At 42.5% G+C, this 23,228-nt stretch overlaps 1 protein-coding gene across 4 annotated transcripts in view; it reads right to left on the reverse strand.

Moving 5' to 3' along the window:
* Positions 1-23,228, reverse strand: part of SEMA5A (semaphorin 5A) — a 527,169-nt gene that overhangs the window by 11,739 nt on the left and 492,202 nt on the right. For 3 of the 4 annotated variants that reach the window (XM_057540979.1, XM_057540980.1, XM_007191631.2), the window contains exon 23: positions 12,681-19,597. The exons of the other annotated variant lie outside the window; for it this stretch is intronic. In XM_057540979.1, the coding sequence (XP_057396962.1) occupies positions 19,478-19,597 (120 nt within the window). In that variant the 3' untranslated portion in view covers positions 12,681-19,477. Of the gene's footprint in view, positions 1-12,680; positions 19,598-23,228 lie in introns of those variants that run through there. 4 annotated transcript variants of the gene reach the window in all.

Genomic DNA, 23,228 nt, shown 5'->3' on the forward strand with positions numbered 1-23,228 from the left:
CCTTATATTTTCCATTTCTCATCAATGCATAATCGCCATGAACCCAACAGTGATTTTTCATAGAGGCTTGACACTAAAGGTACTGAAATTCTCTCTAGGCATGACCTTGAGCAGTTCAAAACCATAACATAGAACCTCTGTCTCTTTAAGAAATTACCTCTATTTTCTAGTAAGTACTTTGATTACTTTGGGCTAACGTGGAGAAAATATACATGGTATAAGTTCAAGATCTTCTTATGAATAAGAGCCGTTTTAAACATTGCTTATCTCTAATGATACAGCAGAGGAAACTGACAGAACAAACAGTCTTGAAAAATGTTACAATTATCTTTTTAAAAGATCAAAGGGCTTAAATGCCTGAAAGAGGAAGCATGTTTCTATAGAAAGAGACATTTTAAGTGATGTGTGTTAACATTTAGGGTAAGCTAACTGACTGAAAGAATAGATCTCAAATTGCATAATGGCTCAAACCCCATAAGAGTTTGGTTCTTGTGTACATATATTATCCTGGTCAATGAGGCCAGGAGCCGGGGCAGGCAGGGAGAGGGGCATGAATTATTGATATATTGGTATATCAGCAACTAATTATCCTGAGTCTTTTGAGGGTCCCCAGTGGCAATGCCAATGCCTTAGCCGACACACAACTCCCAAGGACTCATCTGACACCTCCAGTCAGCACTGAGAGACTCACCTTGGAAGTGAGATGTATCCCTTTCCGTTGCTCCCAGCCCATTGGTCAGAATCCTTACCCGATTCACTTAAAGGCACTAGGATAGGGAAATGAAGTCTCTCTCTGCATAGCCACTTCCCAGGAACAACTCTGGCCTATAATTGGGGAACACCAATCTTTTATGGACAGTTAGCTCTCTTTGACAAACTATTGTTCCAGAATCTGTCATTTGTTTTATTGATTTATAGAATACCAGGACATTGAGATATGTCTTGGATATTTTTCCCTAAATCTTTTCCTCTTTATTTTCCCTGAGTGTGTCTAATCCTTTTAGTTCTATCAACTGCATTAAATCTAAGCAAGATAGTATAAGCTGGTATCCGACAGTGCTTTTGAGTATTAATATACAGACGTAGCTGTATATTAAATCTTTTCATTGTTTTTGTCATGACTCTTATTTTGTATTTCATAGCTGTGGTTCATTTTGTCTTATTTCCTCAGTTCTATCTTCTAATTACTGTCCTCATCAGTCATATCTAATTTACCATTTACCCTTCTTCTGAGATCTTTTTCAATGATTATAGGGGTTTTTTTTCAGAATTTTGATGGATTTTCTGAATTTCCATTTTCTTTGTGCATCATGCCCTATGCTTGGCTTATAGACTCTACCATTTCTCTTATCTTTTCAAACATCTTAAACATACTTATTTTCAAATCATTTTATAAGATTTGAAGTAGCCCCAAACTAGAAATAACCCAAATGGTCATCAACTAATGGCAGTGTCTGAATATCTCTCAAGGTGGGATCTTCTCTTATGGGCCCATATTCTTTCCTTACCTTGTGTGAGAACTGTTTCAGGGAGACACACGTTGCCCCCTGGTGTGGAGAATTTACAATGAAACTTTACATTTGTCTCTGTCTGGTCCACAATATTTTATCAGTTTCTAGACTAAATTTTTTCCATTGGCATTACTGAAATATATAAATAACACAAAATAAATTTTAAGGGTAAACTTTCATCATTGTTGACAAATATATACATTCTTTTAACCATTAGAGTCATTTATATCACCCTAAAATGTCCCTCTAGCTCCCTTAGAAAGAAGGAGCTCCTTTCCCACCACAGCCCAGACAACCCCAAATCTGTTTTCTGAAACAAGGATATACTATACAGCACAGGAAATTACAGCCATTATTTTCTCATAACTTTTAATGGGGTATAATCCATAAAAATACTGAATCACTATGCTGCACACCTGAAACTAATATAATATTGTAAATCAACTATACTTCAATAAAAATAAAATCTGTTTTCTATTACTGTGATTTTGCCTTTTCTAGAATTTCATATCAACAGACTCACAGATCACGTAATGTTTTTGTGTGTAGAGCTTGTCTCACTTAATATCATGCTCCTGAGATTCATTTATGTTGGTGTGTATCAGCAGTTTATTCCATTTCGTTACTAAGCAGAATTCCACTTTATGAATATACCACAATTTATCGTTCACTAGTTGCTGGACATTTGGGCTGTTTTTACCATTTTGCTACTGTGAACAAAGCTGCTATGAATTTTGCATACAAATATTTGTGTCATATTTTCTTCTTTGCATGCTTGGTGTTAATGGATGCTGAAAATTGCAAATTTGTGTGGTTTAATGTTGAACTTTATTTTATTCCTGTATAGAGTATTGGGACTTGTTCTGATGACCAATTATGTTTTATTTCAATTGCTTTGATCTTTTTAAGATTTGCTTTTAAGTTTGTTAGAGTATGAGCAGATTTTATCATGATAGACTACCCTTCAACATTTATTTCTACATTAGATTTTTGCACATCACACAGGCTGTGGGTTCTTCATTGTCATGGGCTACTCTTTTCCAACCATAGCCCAGAACTAGTTCTCACATGGGCCTGGGATTCCTAAGTAGTGAGCACAGGTTGTTCATCCTTATGTCATGGATGGGCCTGACTTCCCAGTTCCTGACCCTATATCACAAGGTCAATTCTAGTTCACTCCAGCACAAAGAATACCATCCTTGCAGAGGTATTACCTGGGTCCATGGTGCCTTACTTCTCTACAAGAATGTCTATAACCTCAAGCCTAATTTGCACAACCTTCTGCTTTAATAGAGCATTTAGTTTAAGAGACAGCAGGCTTTATGGCAGAACTTTCTGGATGGGAAACCCTTAAGTATCACAGCTTTTTCTGTAAATGTATTCTATTTCCCTAGAGACACTCTTTGACTATGTGCAGAATGGGTAGCATAGAAATAGGGGACTTGGTAAGCACTGGTTTCAGTACTTTACAGGTGATATAAGAGCAATGCAAACCTGCTTTTCCAAAAGAAATAGTTTCCCTCTTCAAAACACATATAATCGTTAAAGGGAGAATCCAATGTAATGGAACAAACATAATGATTGTCTTCTCAAGACAAAACTGGCAATATTCTCTCTAATGAATCCATTTGTGAGTTACATGTGTTAACTTGCTTTTGTTTTAGGCTATCAAAATTTTGTAAATGACAATGCCCAGTTATGGCAGTAGAGGTGTAGGATTGAGATGTGCGGGATATTTTCCCTAATCCCTTCCTCTCTGTTGTTTCCACGCATCTACTCCTTTTCGTTCCATTAGCCACAGTAAGCTGGGCAAGGACAGTGGGCTGCCACCCCTCAGGTACTAGAAACAGATTCAAAGGGCATTTCCACCTGGGTTGGGTAACATCTCATTGTCTCACAAAGGATCACCTTCACAAGCCCAAAAATCTTCTTAGACTGTTCGATAATAGGGTTGATTGTTACCTAGGTCCCATTTTCATTTTATTACACTCTTGAAAATTGTTTTCTGAAAAGCTCCCAGAAAATAACCTGACCACATTGTAAAGTTCACAGTGATGGGTTTTAAGATAAACAGGACGGCTGGCTGTTTTCTAAGCACTGAGAGCTCACCCTGGTGAGCGTCCTGGTCTTCAGGCCTGGGAACCTGACATTTGCTGACTGCCAAGGACCGAGGGCCCAACACAAGCCCAGCCCCTGCCCAAGGGGCCTTTCGTGTTCTCAGGGCACCCATCTTCCCTCCTTCTTTCTCCCTCTAGATCACAAAGCCGTTTTCCCCTAGCTGTGCTGCTTTTGTTGCCTCCGGGTCTATGAAAGGACCATCCCTTCCCGGTGATGTCTTCCGGGCGCCGATTCTTCCCAGGGCAGCCGTGTGGTTGGGGGTTTGGACGGTACCTGCGGCCCTGGCCATGGGTGATAGCTGGGAAGAAGCAGGTCTCTCTGTGCCTCGCTGTACCAGCTCCACTCTTAACTGTTCTAACTGTGCTTCACATAAATTTTATTTTAAAAAGAAAGGAGCTGCACGATTTAAAACAAACCAAAAAATAAGGCCACTCATTTTGCGTTGTTTGTGGTTTTGACAAAGGCTCCCAGAGCCATCCGTGGCGGGCCCCCCCCCCGCCATCTCTCTAACTTCTCTCTCCTCTCACCTTGCTCCACAGAAACGCTCCGTCCCGTCAAACTCCTTCCTTCCTCCCGGCCTCCCTGCGAAGTGCCCCAGGCGTCCTCTCCTCCTTTCACCAGCTAATACTCACTGCTTTGCCTAGACGTACCCCTGCCGATTGTCACACCTGCCCTTCCTCTGCTCAGTCCCCGCCTGCTGGGAAGGCGGCCGCGGGGCCCCATCTCTCAGGAGTCCCCCCCTCCCTGGTCCCGACAACTTCACAGCGGAGCCCGACGCCTCTCCTCCTTCAAGGCGCCCGGGGCTGTGAGCATCGCTCTGACCGCCCCTCGCCGCTCCTGTGCCCGCAGCAGCCGCAGAGTGGCCTGCTCGCCGGGGCCAGCAGTCACCCCAGCTCCACGAATTCCAGTTTCGCATAACTTTAGACAAAGATGTGCATTTTCAGGAAAGCATCTTCCGATGGGATTGCTCCTAGGAAGGAGTTGGTTTGTGTTTAAATTCGGCTGCTGTAAAAGGGATGCTTTTGCTGCGTTACGTTTATCCGAGCAGGTGCCGGTCCCTCCCCAGGGACGAGGCGCTTGGACGCCGTCGGTCGACCTGACCTGGCGCGCGGTCCCCCTCTTGTGAGGACAGGGACCTAGGGATGAACGGGAGGAGGAAGAAGAAAGGAGAAGAGCGCCGAATCTGGGCATCTCCCGATGAACGCCGATCACATCTCGGTGGGCGCAGTTGTGAAACTTCTTGAGATGCCCGATGCCGCCGTCCTGCTGGCCGTCCTCAACCCAGGCGTTTCCCACGTGGTGCGGGCGTCTCTGAAGGGGTTTCCAGGCCCTCCCACTGCACGCGCCGCGGCTGTGCTGTCGTGATCACGCACGAACCGGCCCGCACTCCTTCCGCCACCTGCGCCCGGCGACGCACGGCTGTCCTCGCTCGCGCCCGTTTCTATTCACGTCTGGTTTCCCGGTGAACGTTCACCGCAGGAAGGGGCCCCGTTCTCCTCACCTGGGCCCACTGCCCTCCCTGAGATCGGCACCTCCTGCTGCCTCTGCACTTGCTACCACTCGACACCCCTCCGGGAGAAAGCCAGTGGTCCCGCCCGGGGCACTGCTCTGGTCCCCAAGGCCCAGGGCTCAGGGGACGGAGAGATCTGGGCCCGCACAGACGGGGGGAGGCGGTATTCTCCCCAACTCATGCCGCTTCTCATCGCCACACCAAAACTGTGCTCCCCAAGACGCCCCAAGATGCCTGCCTTCTCTTTAAAACCCTTCGAAAGCAGATAAACACTCACAAAAGTAGTTTCACCCAAGAGCCAGCTGTTTCTCTGGGCGGCGGCCTCTGTTCTGGCTGAGGCTGCTCTGAGATTCCAGGCTGAGAAGCCCCGGCCCTGCCCTCCCGCCCCCAACCCACTGACCCCATCACGCCTCAGCCCTCCTCACTGCGGGGCTCTCAGAGTCTCCGCCCGCCTCATCCTGTGCCCAACTCGGGGGCCCCCTTGCTTCTCACCACAGCAAGCCCGGGACCCTCCCGACTCCCCTATACATCGGGGGAGAGCACGGGGACCTCTGTGTCACCTGGTCACACCGGACGCAGGGAAGGCTCAGTTTCCTCTGCTGGCTTCCTCCTCACTCACACCTTGGCTGGAGCACTAAGACTCACGGCCCAGCCTCAGTTCAAAGGGGACAGGAAGCGAGGAAAACAAACAAACAAACAGGAAGACGGATCGGAAATGCAAACTAAGTCATTTCAAAAGTGTTATCCTGGCTCATGTTCCAATCAAAGCGACACCTGAGCCGCTCGCTTTCCAGGCACAGGATTGGGGCTTTCACCCACTTTCCTACGTTGATCTCCCATCACCGGCTGTGGTGGGTTCTCCACTCTCCTTCCAAAGAAATCTCATCGCCCAGGTTCTGGTCACATGTCAAGGCCCTTCCCTTGGATGCCTCGGCCGGATTGGCGAGAGGCTCTGCCACCCGAAGCTGGTGCTGCCCCCGGTCTTCAAGCTGGGTCTGGACCTGGCTCTGTCCTCCTCGGGGGACAGTATCGTCAGGGCAGTGGGCAGCCACTTTGCTGTCAAATGTCTAGACTTTCAATTCTTTTGTGAGTGGCTCTCCTTTGGACTGAATCACAATAGCTAAAAAGACATGTTTACATTTAGATCTGTTTTCTACAAAGTTTTCTTTTTCTGCTGCTCTCAAACACCAGAATCTGGCCAAGGCTACTTTGTAGTTATGTGAGTCTGTGCAAGTTAAGACCCCACCAAGCGGCTTCAGAGTCCCTCCTGTAGGTGCAGCTAGCGTGGCTCTATTCCAGCCAACTTCACTTGTTCATGGATTGCCTCTTACCTGGAGTCCCCTCCACGCAGGGGAACACTTCTGGGAAATTCCAGGACGCAGGCTGTCTGAATTTTGCTATTTTACAACTTTTCCATATCCTGATTTTCATAAAACTTCTGAAAAAACTGAAGCAGTGAAAAATCAAACTGAAAGATCAAATGAGAAAACATGAAATACCCGGGTCATAAAATATGTTTTCTGTAGCAGGTTTTTCTCAAGTTCTCAAGTAGCCTGTGTGGTGTCATGATGACCTTGGTCTCCACTTTCTGAAGTTCAGAGGTTGGATTTTTGTTGTTTTTTACCCCTTAGGGCTTCCCATCATCATTTCTCTTGACAAAAGAAAAATAGACCAGAAACAAATAAAATATTCAAAACTACCTGTCTTTTAAAAACTTGTTCCTTTCTCTGGTTATCTCAAGGTCAAGGAGCCCAAGGTAACTAGCAACCTTGACTACTGACCACAAAAAAATCTATCTTTTCCATAATTCTTGAAAATATTAAAGTACCTCACACTCTTTGTTTACATAATACATACTAATCATGAGAATATTGCCTTAGAGGTACAGAAAGCCTTCTTTCCAAGAGCTGTAAGAATATCATGTGTCTGAGCAAGTCCTTCCATTATACCGTGAAAAGAGGATACAGGTTGTTCTATATCCACAGAACAGAGCAATCAAGAATCTAAATGTTCCCTTCCTGTTGGCACCTCTACCATGGATAATCATGACTTGCCTGTGTTTTGTCGACCCTTGAGCAATCCCCTAAATGTGCATCTGACCAGCCAGATTCTCTGTTTCCCTGCAACGGATACATCTCTCTTCTGATAATCACTTGGCCTGAAAGCACATTTCCCCTCTTCAAATGCTGTGGGGTTTTTTTTCTTTTTAACTGTATAACAACCTAGTTGCCCCAAGGAGTGTTCAATAAAGTACCACTCGTTCAAATATTATTCACATTATCCTTCCATTTACAATAAAAGCAATAATAGTAATGACATGTTTGTTCAACCCTTTGTATGCGGCCAGGCCTTTTGCTATGTGCTTTGTTTGTGTTAACTCGATGAATCATCAAAAGGACCTTTCAATACAGGCAGATCTCTGAGATGTGGATTAGATTCCAGACCATTGCAGTCAAGTGAATATCCCAATAAAGCCAGTCTTATGAATTTTTTGGTGTCTCAGTGCATATAAAAGTTATGTTTATACTATACTGTAGTCTATTAAGTGTGTGATAGCATTATGTCTAAAAAAATACATACCTTTATTAAAAAGTACTTTATTGCTAAAAAATGCTAACTATCATCTGAGCTTTCAGTGAATTATAATTTTTTGCTGGTGGAAGGTTTGAAAAATGGTGAGAATTACCAAAATGTGACACAGACACGCCAAGTGAGCAAATGCTATTGGAAAAATGGCGCCAAGAGACTTGCTCCGTGCAGGGTTGCCACAAACCTTCAGTTTGTAAAAAACGCAGTATCTATGAAATGCCATAAAACAAGGTGGATTGATGCTCTTGTTATCTCCATCTACAGATGAGACACCGAGGCAGCCCCAAGGTCGCAGCCATAAGGACAGAGTCACTGTTTAAACCCAGCCCAGCACCGCCTCCCTGTCATCAGGGATCCAAAGGCACAGTTGTCTTAGCCAACTCTGTTTTCCCATTTTCCAGCACAGACCTCGTGCCTAGTGGTCCAGAGATGGAGTATCATGGAGAGAATGGAGCACATGCTTCATGCCCTCACGTGCATATGTCATGTGGTTTTCTAAAATATGAGTGATTTTCTAAAATGTGATCAGGTAAAGAATTCAACTGCATGTAAGACTCCTTTCTCTTTCCATCCTGATTCCCCATCCCCCTGTCACATTTCCCCTTCTATTAGGGGGCACTGGAGTGGCTGTGGGCATCTCTGGGAGGGTTTGTGGGGAAACTGAGGTGGGGAATACATTCAGCTGGACTTCGGGAAGAGTGTGCATGTGATTTGCCGTCACTTCCATGTAAAGTGATGTTATTGCAGCGTCTTGTTGTCGATGTGGGAGCACTCAACCTCCCTCCGTCATGTCACCACGTGCTGACACAAAGATGTGGCATCGGAGGGCCTGTCCTGCAGTGCACAGCCCCCAAGTCTGTGAATAGTGAAGAAAGATTTGGAAACACAGAGCCATAAGCTGGTCTGCGTAGGTAATCATCCTACTCCCTTAGCTTGTACATGAAGGAAAGTTGGTAGAGATGTTCCAGATGTTGACAAAAATCCTAAAATTTTACATGTGGTTACACATAACAAGGTAATCAACCTTGATTAATAATTATTTTCTATTCTCTCAGTAGAATAGTTTTTGTCTGGCAGCTAACACACGTGCTCTGTTATTTTTCTTCAATTTATTACATATGTAGTTTCTGTCGTAATTTTTTTGTTTGAAGTTTGTACAGATTTCTTTTCTAAATCTGAATGAACATTAATTTTCATCCTTAATTTCATAGTCTGAATTTTGTATTCCTTTTCTTTCAAAGACACTCAAATTACATAAGCTCCAGATGCTTTCAAGTGGGATCTATCCTGAATATGTCCTACAAAATGCATGTGTCACAAAGAGTTAGGTTAGAATGACTTGAAGCCCATGGAAAATGTTTCTCCCAGTTCAGCTGTCTCAGGCATCTAGTAGCAGGAACAAGGAGGTGACAGCAGTGCCAAGGTGGGAGAGAGGAAGAAGGAACTGAAGAGGAAGAGACCTGCGGACAGACCTCTGCACAGCACTCGAGTGTGGCTGTCTTCACTGGTCCCAGCTTTCTAAGGAAAGGTGGCCCATGAAACTGTAATCAAACCCAGGTTTGGCCAATAATTGGAGAGGCAAGTGTCAGCAGAAAGGAAAGGTGCTTTAATCAGTAGAAAGGAAAGGCGCTGGGGAGATGGTGGACTTGTGTCCAGAGACGAACTCTGAAGATTCCGCTCAGCCAGGTTGGTTTTTAAAGGGAAAAAGGGGTGGGGTGGGGGGAGAATCTCAGTGAATCACTGAGGCAGGAGGTTGGGTTCTGCATCTCCATTGCGAGCGGACGGGCTGACTCTTTCTTCAGACGTTATCCTGTCCAAGTGATCTGCCTGCAGGATTGCTTAGTGGGGCCTACTGGGGGTAGAGAGCTAATCTTACTTCTTTTTATCTATGGGAAGAATCAACAGGTTAGACAAGACATGGTGAGCATTCAGGAGAGCGTAAGTCAGGAGTTAGTTTCAGTTGCTTAGTGATCTCACTCTTGTAATTAGGTTCTTTTAAGGTTAGGGGGGAAGAGAAATGGGCAAACAGGAAAGGGGCAACAGAGCTGCTTTCAAAACCACCACTGTGACGAACAATTCACCCTCTGGCAAAGGCCATGGCAAATACCTGACAAACATCATGGAGCTCACATGCATTAAGATTGAAAAAGCATAGTTCAGCAAAGTTTTCTCTGTGTTTTATGGTAAGACTCATTTTCAAAATATTAATAATGGCTTTTGAAACTAGAGATGAACTTTTGCACTTCCTGTGTACTCTACGAGGGATCATTTCACAAAGGGTTACCTTTTGACTTTGCTTCCTCTGTTATGCTTTTAGTAACTGGTCTAAGGAGCTCTGCACTGCCCAGAACTATCAAATGTTTATCAAATGTGTTCCTGTTGCTTTCAGATCTGGTTCTGATTGTGATTGCAGGGGTGGGGTGAGAGCTTCATATACTCCCGAGGAAAATGTACGTCAAGCAGATTAATGAGAGAAAGTCCATTTCAGACATCAGTTTGTTTGATTTTATAAACAAACTCCTTTAAAGAAGTAAACCAAGTATAAACAAGTATAATTCCAGAAAATAAACATAGTTTCAGATACTATTTTAAGGAAAATTTCTTCTTACATTAATTCTCTACAGGTGTGCAGTCAATACAGTCAATCATCCCTACTATTCTTCACAAGCTGGGCTCAAGGAGGAGCTTTAAATGGAAATTTACATTGTATATTTCAAATATGTCCAGAAAGGGATTTTAAATGACATTTCAATTGTATTTGTTAAGAGTGAATGAAGTAGACTCTAAAAAGAGGAGGTGGATACATGAGCATTGGGTGAGAATGTCTAAATATTAGAGTACATCACTGTAAATACAAAGATTCAGAAAAAAAATCACAAGGAAGAGAATTGTGGTACCGCATTTATTCCACTCACTTTCTAAACTAACAAACAGTCAAATGTAGGTTCTTCATGGAATGCGTTAAGATTTTAATATTTCATCTAATACAGATACTCAGAATCCAAACTGATTTGGTCTGGGATGGGGTCTGGGTGATACATTTTTTTTTAAAGTCCCCAGGTAATACTAATATGCAGCCAGAAGTAATAATCTCCTGGATTGTCAACCTGCCTAATCAGGAAAAATAGACCTCCCCAAAGAGCTGTAGGAAATTATTCTTCTGCCGTTTTAGCACTAAAGGACATCCAACCTTCCAAAAGCAGAGAAGTCTTTTAATGTGTAGTCAGCCTGGATCATCTGGGTAAAGACAGATTTTAAAAATTAATATTTCATTAGTTGGGGTTAAAAGTAGTTTAATCATTATCACGTGCTTCGCTAGTTTATATTTTTGTATAGCTTTATTTTATTGTGTTAATATTTGTATCCATATTAAATGGGCCTTTCAGCTTTGTGCTCAACTGGAAATTATATATATGTGCAATTATACACATGTATGTTTATATATACATGTATGTGAGTATATATTAGATGTATATATATGTGTGTGTGTGTGTGTGTGTGTATGTATATATATATATGGAGAGAGAGAAGGAGATGTAATGGGATCATGAATACTGAAATACATCTTTCAGGCATCTTCTAGCTGTGTTCATGCTAATAGTCAGCAGTTCATTCTAGAAAAACCTTGTTTTATGCAAGGAAGAATGGAATATGGTGTGCTGTAGAGAAGGCGAGCTTAATATAACAGCAAACCGATCATCAACAGTACAGGTTATCAACTCCTTGTAAATGAAAAACCTGATCGATTTTCCTTGGCCCACACTTCCTATTGTCCATAGAAATACTTGTAAAAGTTGTTTACGGCGTCACAGAATCATCACGAAGTTGGTTGGTCCTGTCTTGGCCTCCACACAAGAGGCTGTGGCATCTGATCACATAGGAGCGTGTTATGGGGTTTTCCCCAGAGGTCGTCTGCAGTCTCACTCCAATGAAACGCTCTCCTTCAAGTAGTGATCGCGCCTCAGCACATCTGGGGCCACAGGGGCCACTGAGGCTACGCAAAGAAAAATGCCACTAAATTGTTTCCTAAATGGTGGAATTTATTTCAATGCTAACTTACAATGGAATGAGACAAACTATTTACATAAAGCTTAAGTACAAAAAATATAATACATTTTTTACTGTACATAATCAGGATTCTCTTATTTTGTCCCCAAAATGTTGGCAGATGATAGAGATGAAGAGGGGGCTGGTATGGAAGGAAGCTTGGGGGACGGTTGGCAATACTCGGGACCATGCTTCCTGAATTTATCATTCATAAGAGATGCAGAGGTTTGGGTTATAGAACCTGGCAATTTGCCAAGAGCAGTGAGCGAGCGGGACACTTTCACTTCAGGGATACCAGCTCAAAAATATGCCTGTTTTCCTCTGAGTTGAGGCTGGGAGCCCGTGAGAGTTGGTTTCTGCTGACTTGTTGGGAGACACCTGCCCGCCCCTTCCCTGCACTTCTGACATTGATCCAGGGCAGCGGGCAATGGGCTCCCTGCCTGCACTGCCTCAGCTGGTGTCTTAAACTGATTTTGAAAACAATGTACCTACCAGGTGTCATTAAACAACTTTTGTAGATATAGACCTGGACAGCTCTCAAGTGAGCATTTAAGACCAGTGAATTGATAAACAGAAAAAAATGAAGACCACTGGAAATAGGTATTACACATTTTTAACAACAAGGTTTCCAGTGAAACCTTGAAAGTCAAATGTAAGGACTGAAAAACCCCCATCCCCCATTGGTCCTGAGGGGGAATACCCAGAAATCCACAAGCATTCCACCAGGGCAACCAAAGCTCTGTTTTTCTCATTCCAATAAAGGGGAGATAGTGCTACCTCATTCTAAAAAAGCTCCATTATGATTAATATATATGGTCTTTTAAAAATTAATTTCAAGATCAGTAACTTTCTGTAAGTTTACCAAGGGGTCAAGGTGGCTTCGGAGAAGGTTCCATGAAAAAAAATGAAACAATCCCAAATAAGTTTATTTTGTATCACAGAACAGCAACAGCAAATTAACACAGAATGAGGCATTTAACATTTCATAACATCTTCAAAAGTCCCATCAAGTGGCATAACACACAAATTTAGTTAACACACTTTTGAAGAATCCTACATTGGACCAAGTTTGTGCACTTTCCTTGCAGACAGTGTAGAATTTTGGTGGTGGATGTAGGTGCTTGTGTTGAAGTTTCATAGTGTGCTTTCTTCCAAAGTGCAGAAGTTCAAGTTTGATTTTGGCCAACGGTCATGGTACAGGGGAAAAGGAATCAAATTTAGCAGAGAAAACACTGTTAACTTTCTTAACCCAAATTAAGAATGAAAACTTTGTGAACTTACGAAGCAGTTTCGACACTGACTTCAAACAAACAAACAAACAGCAGGCAATATTCTAGGTGGTTCTCATTCCACTCACCATATCTGTGTCAGTCATCACCAGCCTATGTCTGATTTTCCTGTATCTACAGACTTGCCTGAAGACAGACAGTAACAAAACCCTCTAACTTATATAGGCAGCCCATTGACATTCCTACTACAGAACAAACGTTAAGGTGTTTTTTTTAAAATGTAAAATTAAAGTGATGTCAGTTTCTGGAAGGCTGGGTTCACCTAAATTCTGAACACACCGTGGCACCCATTCTGGCATCATAGCCCCAGTGCGGGTGGAAATCACATCTGACAATGATGTGCTTCTTGTTCCTTTTCTATTCCTGAGTTCAAAGAGGCATATAAGAATGATTTTCTTCAAAGTATAGCCAATCAGTCCTCTGCTTTCAACCAATAATACCCAGATGAAATGATAAATCATTATCTTAAACAAGGCACTGGCAACTTTTAATAGGAAATTAAACCATCTGCACTTACTAATCAGGCTCTTTCTTAGTGACATGTTAGGAGGATAGTTTGGATTTTCTGGAATCCAGATTTTGCTCTCCCAGCTTGTATTTATCTAAAACGGGGATCATTTTGAACTCTAATATTTGGGCCATTTTGGGCATTAAGTTGCCAAAAATCTGAGAAAGAACAGGATCGTGTTTGAACTGCTGGCCTCAGATTTCTGACTGATATGGAAGAGGTGGAATGAATTTTATTGCCCATCCAACATGTTAGTTTAAGAAATACCATAGAGTGGTCTTCTATCTCAATTTTTCTCCCTTCTGGTCTTAAAGTATCTTTCACTAGTTACCGTCATCATGGCAACAAAGTAAAACATGTTTGCCTGAATGAGAATTGGTAATGAATCATGGGTAATAAGCTTGATAGTATTTCGTTTTTTTTTTTCTTTTCTATGGCAGAACTAATATGGTCTTTAGAAAATACTATATGAGACAGCTTTCACTAGGAACAGTACATTCATGTCAGGCTCTGATTTTGTTTTGTTTTGTTTTTATAAATTTATTTATTTATTTTATTTTTGGCTGTGTTGGGTCTTCGTTTCTGTGCGAGGGCTTTCTCTAGTTGCGGCGAGCGGGGGGCCACTCTTCATCGTGGTGCGCGGGCCTCTCACTATCGCGGCCCCTCTTGCTGCAGAGCACAGGCTCCAGACGCTCAGGCTCAGTAGTTGTGGCTCACGGGCCTAGTTGCTCCGCGGCATGTGGGATCTTCCCAGACCAGGGCTCGAACCCGTGTCCCCTGCATTGGCAGGCAGATTCTCAACCACTGTGCCACCAGGGAAGCCCTGATTTTGGTTTTGATGATGCTCTTAGACCCTTTGCAATATGAACTTACATTTTCAGAAGAGAACAGGTCGCCATTCCTAATGCTTCTGAAACATGTACCAAATTTTTGATGATGCAACTTATGATCATTAAAAAAAATCCCACTTTGATCCATCTGCTACAAAAATATCTATAACACATCTTTAACATAAAACCATAAAAAAGAGTATGGAATAGTCATTTTAAAAATCCCTGCCAATAGTCCAACTTTACGTCTTGTTCGTTACTTTTCAATTTCCAAAAGAGAAAATAAGCAAGGATGAAAGCAATATATTTTCTTGTGTTTTATCAGGTTATCAAAATGGATAACCAGAATGCATTGGTTCTGTATTTATAGAGTTACAAAACATCTTTAAATCAACTAATATTAATGACTTCAATAGGAGAGAACAGCAGAAGTAAATTCAACAATGGCCACTGGTCTCCAAATATTTTATCTTACATGGTAATACACTTGAAATATTTGGCATTCTCTTTTGTACATTTCTCAGGCCAAAATGAATGTTCTCCCACTTCACACCCATTGATCAGAATGGCTTTCTAGTGTCTGATAATAGTTAAGGATAGGTAATCAGAGGTAATCAATTTTGGTAATGTCATGTCAACATGAATCACCAAGCCAACATAAATTACCATGAAATGATAGAAACATAGAAGGAATAAATGTGCTGGGCATGGCCAATGAGATCTGTGTACTCCAATTTGCATCATCTTAAAAAATAAGAGCAGAGAGTTTGCATATGAGTAGATTTAAGGTTAGTGTTTTAATTCCCTGCCTTCATGAACGAGGACTATTGGAGCTGTGGGATTTAAGCACAGCCCTGCCACATGGAGAGCAGCGGCTTGGAGTCAGACTCAGTGCTCGGCATCCACTACTGCTACCCTACCTGTTGCCTCTGGATAGATGTTCTAGAGTCACTTTTTGAAACAGAAAGACAGAATTAAATATAGTTACCCCAAAATGCCACACATAAGAAAACTCCACTGAAATATAAAAGACACCCTGGGGCTAAGGAAAGTTGATGCCGCAGGGCTAAGTCAATGCTGAAGGTGGTTTGACAGTGTTGGGGTAATGGACATGATTGATTCTAAAAATGAGGGAAATCTCATAAAGGGGCACTGGGATATTTGTAAATTCAGACTCTAAGGAGGCTGCACCTCCAATGTGCATTAAGGACATGTTTACACAAAATGACTAGCTGAATGCAGACTTGATACATCTTTAAATAAAATCTCCTTTGATCTGCGGATACACAAACAGCATCCCTTCAGGTAGCCCCTGGGATTCCCCTGCTGAGACTTTGTCCATAACTTTGAAGGCATGTGACTCATGAACTCTACCAAAGATTCCAGTGGGAACTCTCACCACACAGGCTTTGATTCCTATGAATTTCACCCTTTTGCAAATAAATAAGGAAATAGAGGCACCTTCGCCTGCACTCTGGGTAGTCGATCCCAGAAGATCCAGGGTCAGCCCACAGGGCTGTGCAAGCGGATCGTGGGTCCCCACCTGGGACCGTCCATGACATCTGGCTGGGAGGGACCAGGTCCCCTTCTTTTCAAGGTCACCTTCTCCCACATTCGCTTCCTTTCTCTTTGGCATCACTGGTGAGTCAATGGGGCCAGACCCCCGGCTCACGCCGTTCCCATGGGCTGACCCTTCCTGGGGACAGAGCCTTCTCCACGGCAGGGAGCCCTCATGTCCACTCACCCTTTACTCCTCTCAGTTCCTTTAAAATCTCTGCCCACCCTTGACACACACAGGGAACCCTCTTTTTTCCCAGTATTAATGCTGATTCTAGTCAGAATCTATAGGCTTAGTGAAATGTCTCTGAAGGAGCAGGGAAGCTCAGAACCTCCCATAAGTTTCCAGGGGCAGCAGCACAGAAACATGCCTAAAGCGAGTCAGACAACTGGGTAAGGAAACACCCAAGTCTGGGGATGCTGGTCTTCACGCAACAGAGGCTGATCCTGCGCCCCCAGAGCGCCTCAGAATTCATGGAGTCCATGTCATTCGGGGTGACAAAGCCCTCAGTGTCATCAAAGCCATCATCTTCAGAGCTATTTGGGGAAGGCCACCCGCTACTCAGCGAGCAGGGATTCTGTGGCACTGCAGGGTTGATATTAGACAGTGACTAGTCTAGTCTAGAGAAAGCACTGAGCACGGGGAATCACTTCCAAAGAATTTAAATGTGAGATTAAAGCCAGTTTCCTAATGAAAACCAGCCAAACTTCAACTGTATCCAGAAATAACCCTAGAAATTAAACTGTGATTAATGTCATTTGATGTTAGGCTCAGAGACATGCAATTTAAAAATATTAGTCTCTATCTGCACCGCTTGTACCAGAAAGAAAGGAAGGAAGGAAGGAAGGAAGGGAGGGAGGGAAAAGATAAAGAGAATGAAGAAGTCACACAGTAATTTAAAATGTGACAAGTGTTGCCAGGAATCCCAACCATCCCAGCCTAAGGAAGAGGTGCTTTATGAAGGTTCCAGCAGAAGTGGTAGGTACCAATGTGAAAGCCCATCACATGGGGGCTTGATGAGGAGTACAGAGGGGAGGCATAGACACATAAGCAACAGCTCTACACTGATGGGAAAACAAAAGTTATTCTATAGATGCTTAAAATACTTGGATTATAGCTAAAACTAAACAAATTGATATCCTGTTAAGTAAGAAGGAGGAATGGAGGGAGGGAAGGAGGACGAGAGAGAGAGAACAATTTTCTTTTGAATAGAGTGTCAGGGAACAAAAATGAGTGAATTTCTTTGCAGTGATAATTGTAAAGATTTATGTAATCAACAACACGAAAATTCTGTTGTAGGGAAGGGTGGTTTCCCTAGTCATTGCACAAGATTGATTAAAGACCAACTTTGATGTCATTTGGGAAGCATTTCCCATCAAGACCAGTGATGCTTTTTTGAAATATCAATATCCTCTTTCCTAGGGGAAAGAGAATGAACTTTTAAGCTTTGAAAATATTGCGGGGGAGGAATTAAAAAACCGGCTAAAATGTGCTACACAAATGAGGACATTTTTCTAATAGGAAAGTGATGAGACAGGTTGAAGCATCCAATGAAAATCCAACCCAAGGACAATTAGAAAACTATCTGGCTAAATTTCACTTCCTAAGTGTGGACTTTGCGTAGAAACAGAGCAATCTCATACAGCATACAAGGAATACGGGAGATGTAGCATGAACTTCCCACTGGAAAGACCCGGAAAATCATTCATTTGAAATCTATCAGACCTCCCAGAGCCCAACTTCAATTTAGACTTTAATTTTAGTAGAGCCGTTTCTGAAAATTCTGGCATATAAGAATATTTTGAACTCACCAACATTCATTACTAAACATAGGATTTTTCAAATCTTTAAATTGGATAGGGTGAAAACCTAACCAACCTATGTAGGCTAAAAGTCTGTGTCCCTCAATGCCCACACTGTAAGTTTTCTCAGATCTGAAGGTTCATTTATCAATAAGAACATGTTTTTATGTCCACCCAGGCCTTTATCACAACACCCTGAGGCATAAAATGAATAATTTCAATCTTGTTCTTACTTTCAATAATTATTCAACCAACTGCCATATGTTATGCATCAGTTTTTTGCGAGTAATTTATCCTGTTTCTTTTTTCTCCTGGGGCCCCCTCTGAATAGTATCATAACACCCTGAAATGCTTATGAATGATCGAAGCTCAGAACCATGGGATCATTAAAAACCTTACTTGCAAACCCCCTGACTTCTCAAGGTACTTCTTGAAATGCTGTTGCCCCCATGCAGGGAGAAGTGGGAGTGGATGGATGGCAAAGCAGCACTGAGATAAAAAACAAGAGGCACCAGAGCTAAACATCTCCTCCTCACCTGAACTAGAGGCAGCAAATGACAGCTTGGTACTTGGGGAGCACTTCAATATGTACAGCCACAAGCTGCAGAAAGCCAGCTTTACACATCATTAATGCTCTTGGTAGGGGCGGATGGCCATACATTAGTTCTATCAGGGAGATGGAAAATAAAAAAGTTGCTTTTCATTAAATGTCAGGTTTTTCAATACTTTCTGTAAGATGGAAAATAAAAAAAGTTGTTTTCAATTATATTTCAGTCCTTTCAATACTTTCCTCATTAGTATCATGAATGTTCAGATTTTTCTTTGCAGAGAGAGGGGAGGTGTAGAGTCTGTTATCCAAATGCTAAACAAGTGGTTATTTTACAGAGTGGTTCTTTACGATGTTACTGTGGACCAGACAGGTGGGCTACCAGGCCGACGCGCGACAAGGAGCTCCCTGAAATGCCATGAAATCCACAAGTCAGAAGAAGGCGAGCTTCACAACAGCATGTAGAACACGTTCCCCCTTCATCGTGTCTGTACCTCTGTTCTTTACACTCACCTCCCCCAGGGACAATACAGTAACGGCAGCAAGACCAAGGGTAGAGCATCTCACACCTCATACCATCACCTCTGAAGATATAAGCCAGGTTGAATCCCTGGGCGTCCTCAGGCAAGAAGCATTCCAAGTCCAAACACACACGGTATCATCCAGATTGAGAAGATGGAGATCCATGGTGAGTCACTGTATGGCCACATTCAGATTCTTCATTTTATCAATACTATAAACCGTGTGGAGGTGGGGAAGCTCTCATATAAAGTGCCTATTTTCTTGAATTAAAACATCATGAAGATTTACGCTTAAGGTCAAGAAGATGTTCATATTTCTAAAGACCCCTTCCATTGTGGGTGGTACAGTTATGAAAAAGCTCAAGAAAACAACTGACTTGTTAGAAAAATGGACTGAACACAATAAAAGAAACCTGCACACAATGGCTCATTAAACAATGATCAAGAATTGTAGACCAGATTTTCACGATTAGATTTTTGTTGCTTTTAAGAATGTGTCTTTTTGGCAGCAATGGGACACTCGTGGCTTGAAATGCACTTGAGATGTATCCAAACTCCATCTCTGAAGTCTTGGAGACATGGGCAGTCAGGGAGCACAGGCCTTGAGGAGCTGGGGAAGTTACAGGAAGCCAAAAATAGAAGAACTCTTAGTACTCATCATAGTTATTGAGATCTGTAAAGTAGGCATTAGAATAGGTCTTCCCAGTGAGATGCGGGTTGAAGTATTTGTTTCTTTCCTCTAAGATCAAGTTGTTTTTGTTAAATGCCTGTAAAAAATGAAATAGAAGATTTAGGAATATTCAGTAAGTAGTGTTTCAGAAAGAAACTATAGTTAGGAGACAATTACAGTTGACCCTTGAACAACGCGAACGTTAGGGGCGCCGACCCTCCTTGAAGTCGAAAACCAGAGTATAACTTATAGTCTTCCCTCCAGATCCATGGTTCCTCCATATCTGAGGTTCCCCTGTCCCCGCAGTGCTGCATCCTGGATTCAACCAACCTCCGATCGTGTAGTACCGTAGTATTTTATACAGTAAGTCCCTACATACGAACCTTCAAGTTGCGAACTTTCAAAGATGCAAACATGCGTTCCCATGTCCAGTCACGTAAGTTAGTTCACGTGTCTGGCGTACATTGTCACATGTGTGCATCCTCTACAAGTGGTTGTGCTTTTGTGTACTTTACTGTACAGTACTGTATAGAGTACAGTGGTACAACATCTTTATTTCTTGCCTGTTCACTCGATGCCAGACCCTGGATGCCAGCTGTTGTACTGTACTACTGTACTTTTCAAGGTACTATACTGTAAGATTCAAGTGTTTACTTTTTGTGTTTTGTTTGTTTTTTATGTATTATTTGTGTGAAAAGTATTATAAACCTATTATAGTACAGTACTATATAGCTGATTGTGTTAGTTGGGTACCTAGGCTAACTTTGTTGGACTTACGAACAAATTGGACTTACGAAGCACTCTCAGAACAGAACTCGTTGGTATGTAGAGGACTTACTGTATTGAAAAAATCTGCATATAAGTAGACCCGCACAGTTCAGTATTGTTCAAGAGCCCACTGTATGTGGAATTCGAGCTCTCTCCTAAGGCTCCATTATTTTAAAATGTGTTTTCTCACTTCTCAGTTGCTTCCTCACATCATTTGCTGAGGACTTCCCTGGTAACTAGAACGAGGCTGGTAGGTTTTCAGACCAGACTACTTTTGAGCTTTACTCAGAAAGTCTACTTTTGAACTTTAGTCAGGAAGTTTCCAAGTGTTAGAAAACCTAAATCAAAATCTCCCGGAAACCTAAAACTCTAGTGATTTCAAATTCATAAACACTTTGAATATTACCACTTATAACTGAATAGGTGTTTAAGCAGTTTTGGATTGTCATGGTACATTGGTAAGAGATTTTGAAGGAACATATTTAAATAAATGCATGAGATTCTTAATTTCCCTTCATTTTCTACACTTGTTGGAAGGTGACTACCGCGGCCATTTCTGACACAGATGCTCTTCCTCATTAACAGTCATGAAAGTTACCCGTACTTTTAAAGAGCTGAACTGTCCCAGAAAGAGGGTAACTTTTAAGAGGACCAAAATAAAGATGTGAGGTCGTAGGCATGCCCAAATGCCCAGGACTTGTCTGGGCAAGGAGTCAGAAGAAAGTTCTAGAAAGATTCATTAGAGACTAGGCAGCAGTACTTTGCCTTCAGAGCAGCAAGATTTCTGATGAAGTGCCTACTGGATCTTCAGTGAGAACAGAAGACCAGCTAAATTATCTTCTGATGCTTGAAGTAGTAGTCACCACAGATAAGCTGACGGGTTGGGATCACATTGAGAGGGGCCGCATTCTTGGGTCCTGGAGGTTTCTTCTTGAAGAGTCTTGCTCAGGGGAGCTCATGTTCCTCCTCACGCTCTGGGAGCTTGGTTCTGAGAGGGTGTGTGGGGCGTTATTAATTCCTGGTGCTTCACTTCCTGGCTCTGTCATCTGATCAGTATAAGGTGCCAATGGACTCTGGATCCTGCTGTAAGTAGGGCCCATGAGTAAAAGTGAATTGGCTCCGTCTCTGTGCATGTGGGTGCCTCATGGCGGGGGTGGGGAGGGCAAGTGTGAACACTGCAGCTCCCAGCACACAAGACCTTCCAACCAGTGGCAGTTGTAAGGGCTGAAGATATTCCGTACTCCCACATGAGAAGGAAACTGAATTTCAAAGGAAACCATCATAGCAGAGAGAGGGCATCAAAATACTCCCTAAGAATATTAAGGGGAACCACCAACTTAACAGAAATATCCAAATTTAGGTAACTTAATGAAATATTGCCATTTGCAGCAATGTGGATGGACCTAGAGATTATCATACTGAGTGAAGTAAGTCAGACAAAGACAAATGTCATATGATATCACTTATATGTGGAATCTAAAAAATAATACAGGGCTTCCCTGGTGGCACAGTGGTTGAGAGTCTGCCTGCCAATGCAGGGGACACGGGTTCGAGCCCTGGTCTGGGAAGATCCCACATGCCTTGGAGCGACTGGGCCCGTGAGCCACAATTGCTGAGCCTGCGTGTCTGGAGCCTGTGCTCCGCGGCGGGAGGGGCCGCGATAGTGAGAGGCCCGCGCACCGCGATGAGGAGTGGCCCCCGCTTGCCGCAACTGGAGAAAGCCCTCGCACAGAAACGAAGACCCAACACAGCCATAAATAAATAAATAAATAAATAAAATTTAAAAAAGAAAAAAAAGCATTAGCAAGCACACCTCGACATATCATATAAAAAATAATACAAATGAACTTATTTACAAAACAGAAATAGACTCACAGACATAGAAAACAAACTTACAGTTACCAAAGGGGAAAGGTGGGGGAGGGATAAATGAGGAGTATGGGATTAATAGATACACACCGTTATATATAAAATGAAAAGCAAGGATTTACTGTATAGCATAGGGAACTAGATTCAGTATCTTGTAATAACCTATAATGAAAAAGAGTCAGAAAAATATATGTATGTATAACTGAATCACTTTGCTGTACACCAGAAACTAACAGTATTGAAAATCAACTACACTGCAATGGAAGAAGAAAAGAGAAAAAAAAAACAAGAAAAAAATGAAGGTAACTTAGCTCATGAGAACTCCCTGCATTCATGTGGGTGGTAGGGAAGGTTGGGTGCAGTAACAAGAGCCTGTGATGTCTTTCCAGCCACATTCCTGACCTCTTGTGTAGACACAGTAAGAACAACAGCCACTATTTGCTGGATGCTGGGCTTCATGTACCCTAGTCCATTTAAACCTCACAACAATGATACAGGAGTACATAGTGTTAACCCATTTTAAAGGTTCAAAGAAGTAGGTAACTTGTACTCTGAACCAGGATGCAAAATGCCTCAAATAAAAACCGCTTTTATTTTGCCAGGCAGTGTTCAAGGCATTGTGTATAATTTACCTCACTTTATTCTCATTATCTCCAATTCACCAAGGAAAAAAATGGAGGCTCAGTTACTGTGAATACCTAGGAGAAGTCTACCTGGCTGGTAAGTGACTCATGAACCTAGATCTGTCAGGCTCACCCCTTTTCCACCTTTTCTTCCTTAGAACAAGAAGGAGACTGGTCATTCACTCTAAATTTCTGGGTGAAACACTGGGTTATTAATCACCCACTCAGGAAATTTAACACAATGCATCACCTCCCCCCACCAATTGCACCAGCATCAACATTACACAGAATTGAAGAAACTTCATTATGCTTCAAAGTTATTGGAAGATAGTCTTTATAATAATGTAACAATTGTTCTCAGGATGCCGTCCTGGGGGTTCCTGTAATGGACCTGTATATCTGATTGACCAATCCCAGTCCTCATTTCACTGCTCAGCATGTGCAGGTCCTCAGCACGGAGCGCTTCTC

Source organism: Balaenoptera acutorostrata, chromosome 2 (genome assembly GCF_949987535.1).
Source record: "Balaenoptera acutorostrata chromosome 2, mBalAcu1.1, whole genome shotgun sequence".
NCBI classification, from domain to species: domain Eukaryota; kingdom Metazoa; phylum Chordata; class Mammalia; order Artiodactyla; family Balaenopteridae; genus Balaenoptera; species Balaenoptera acutorostrata.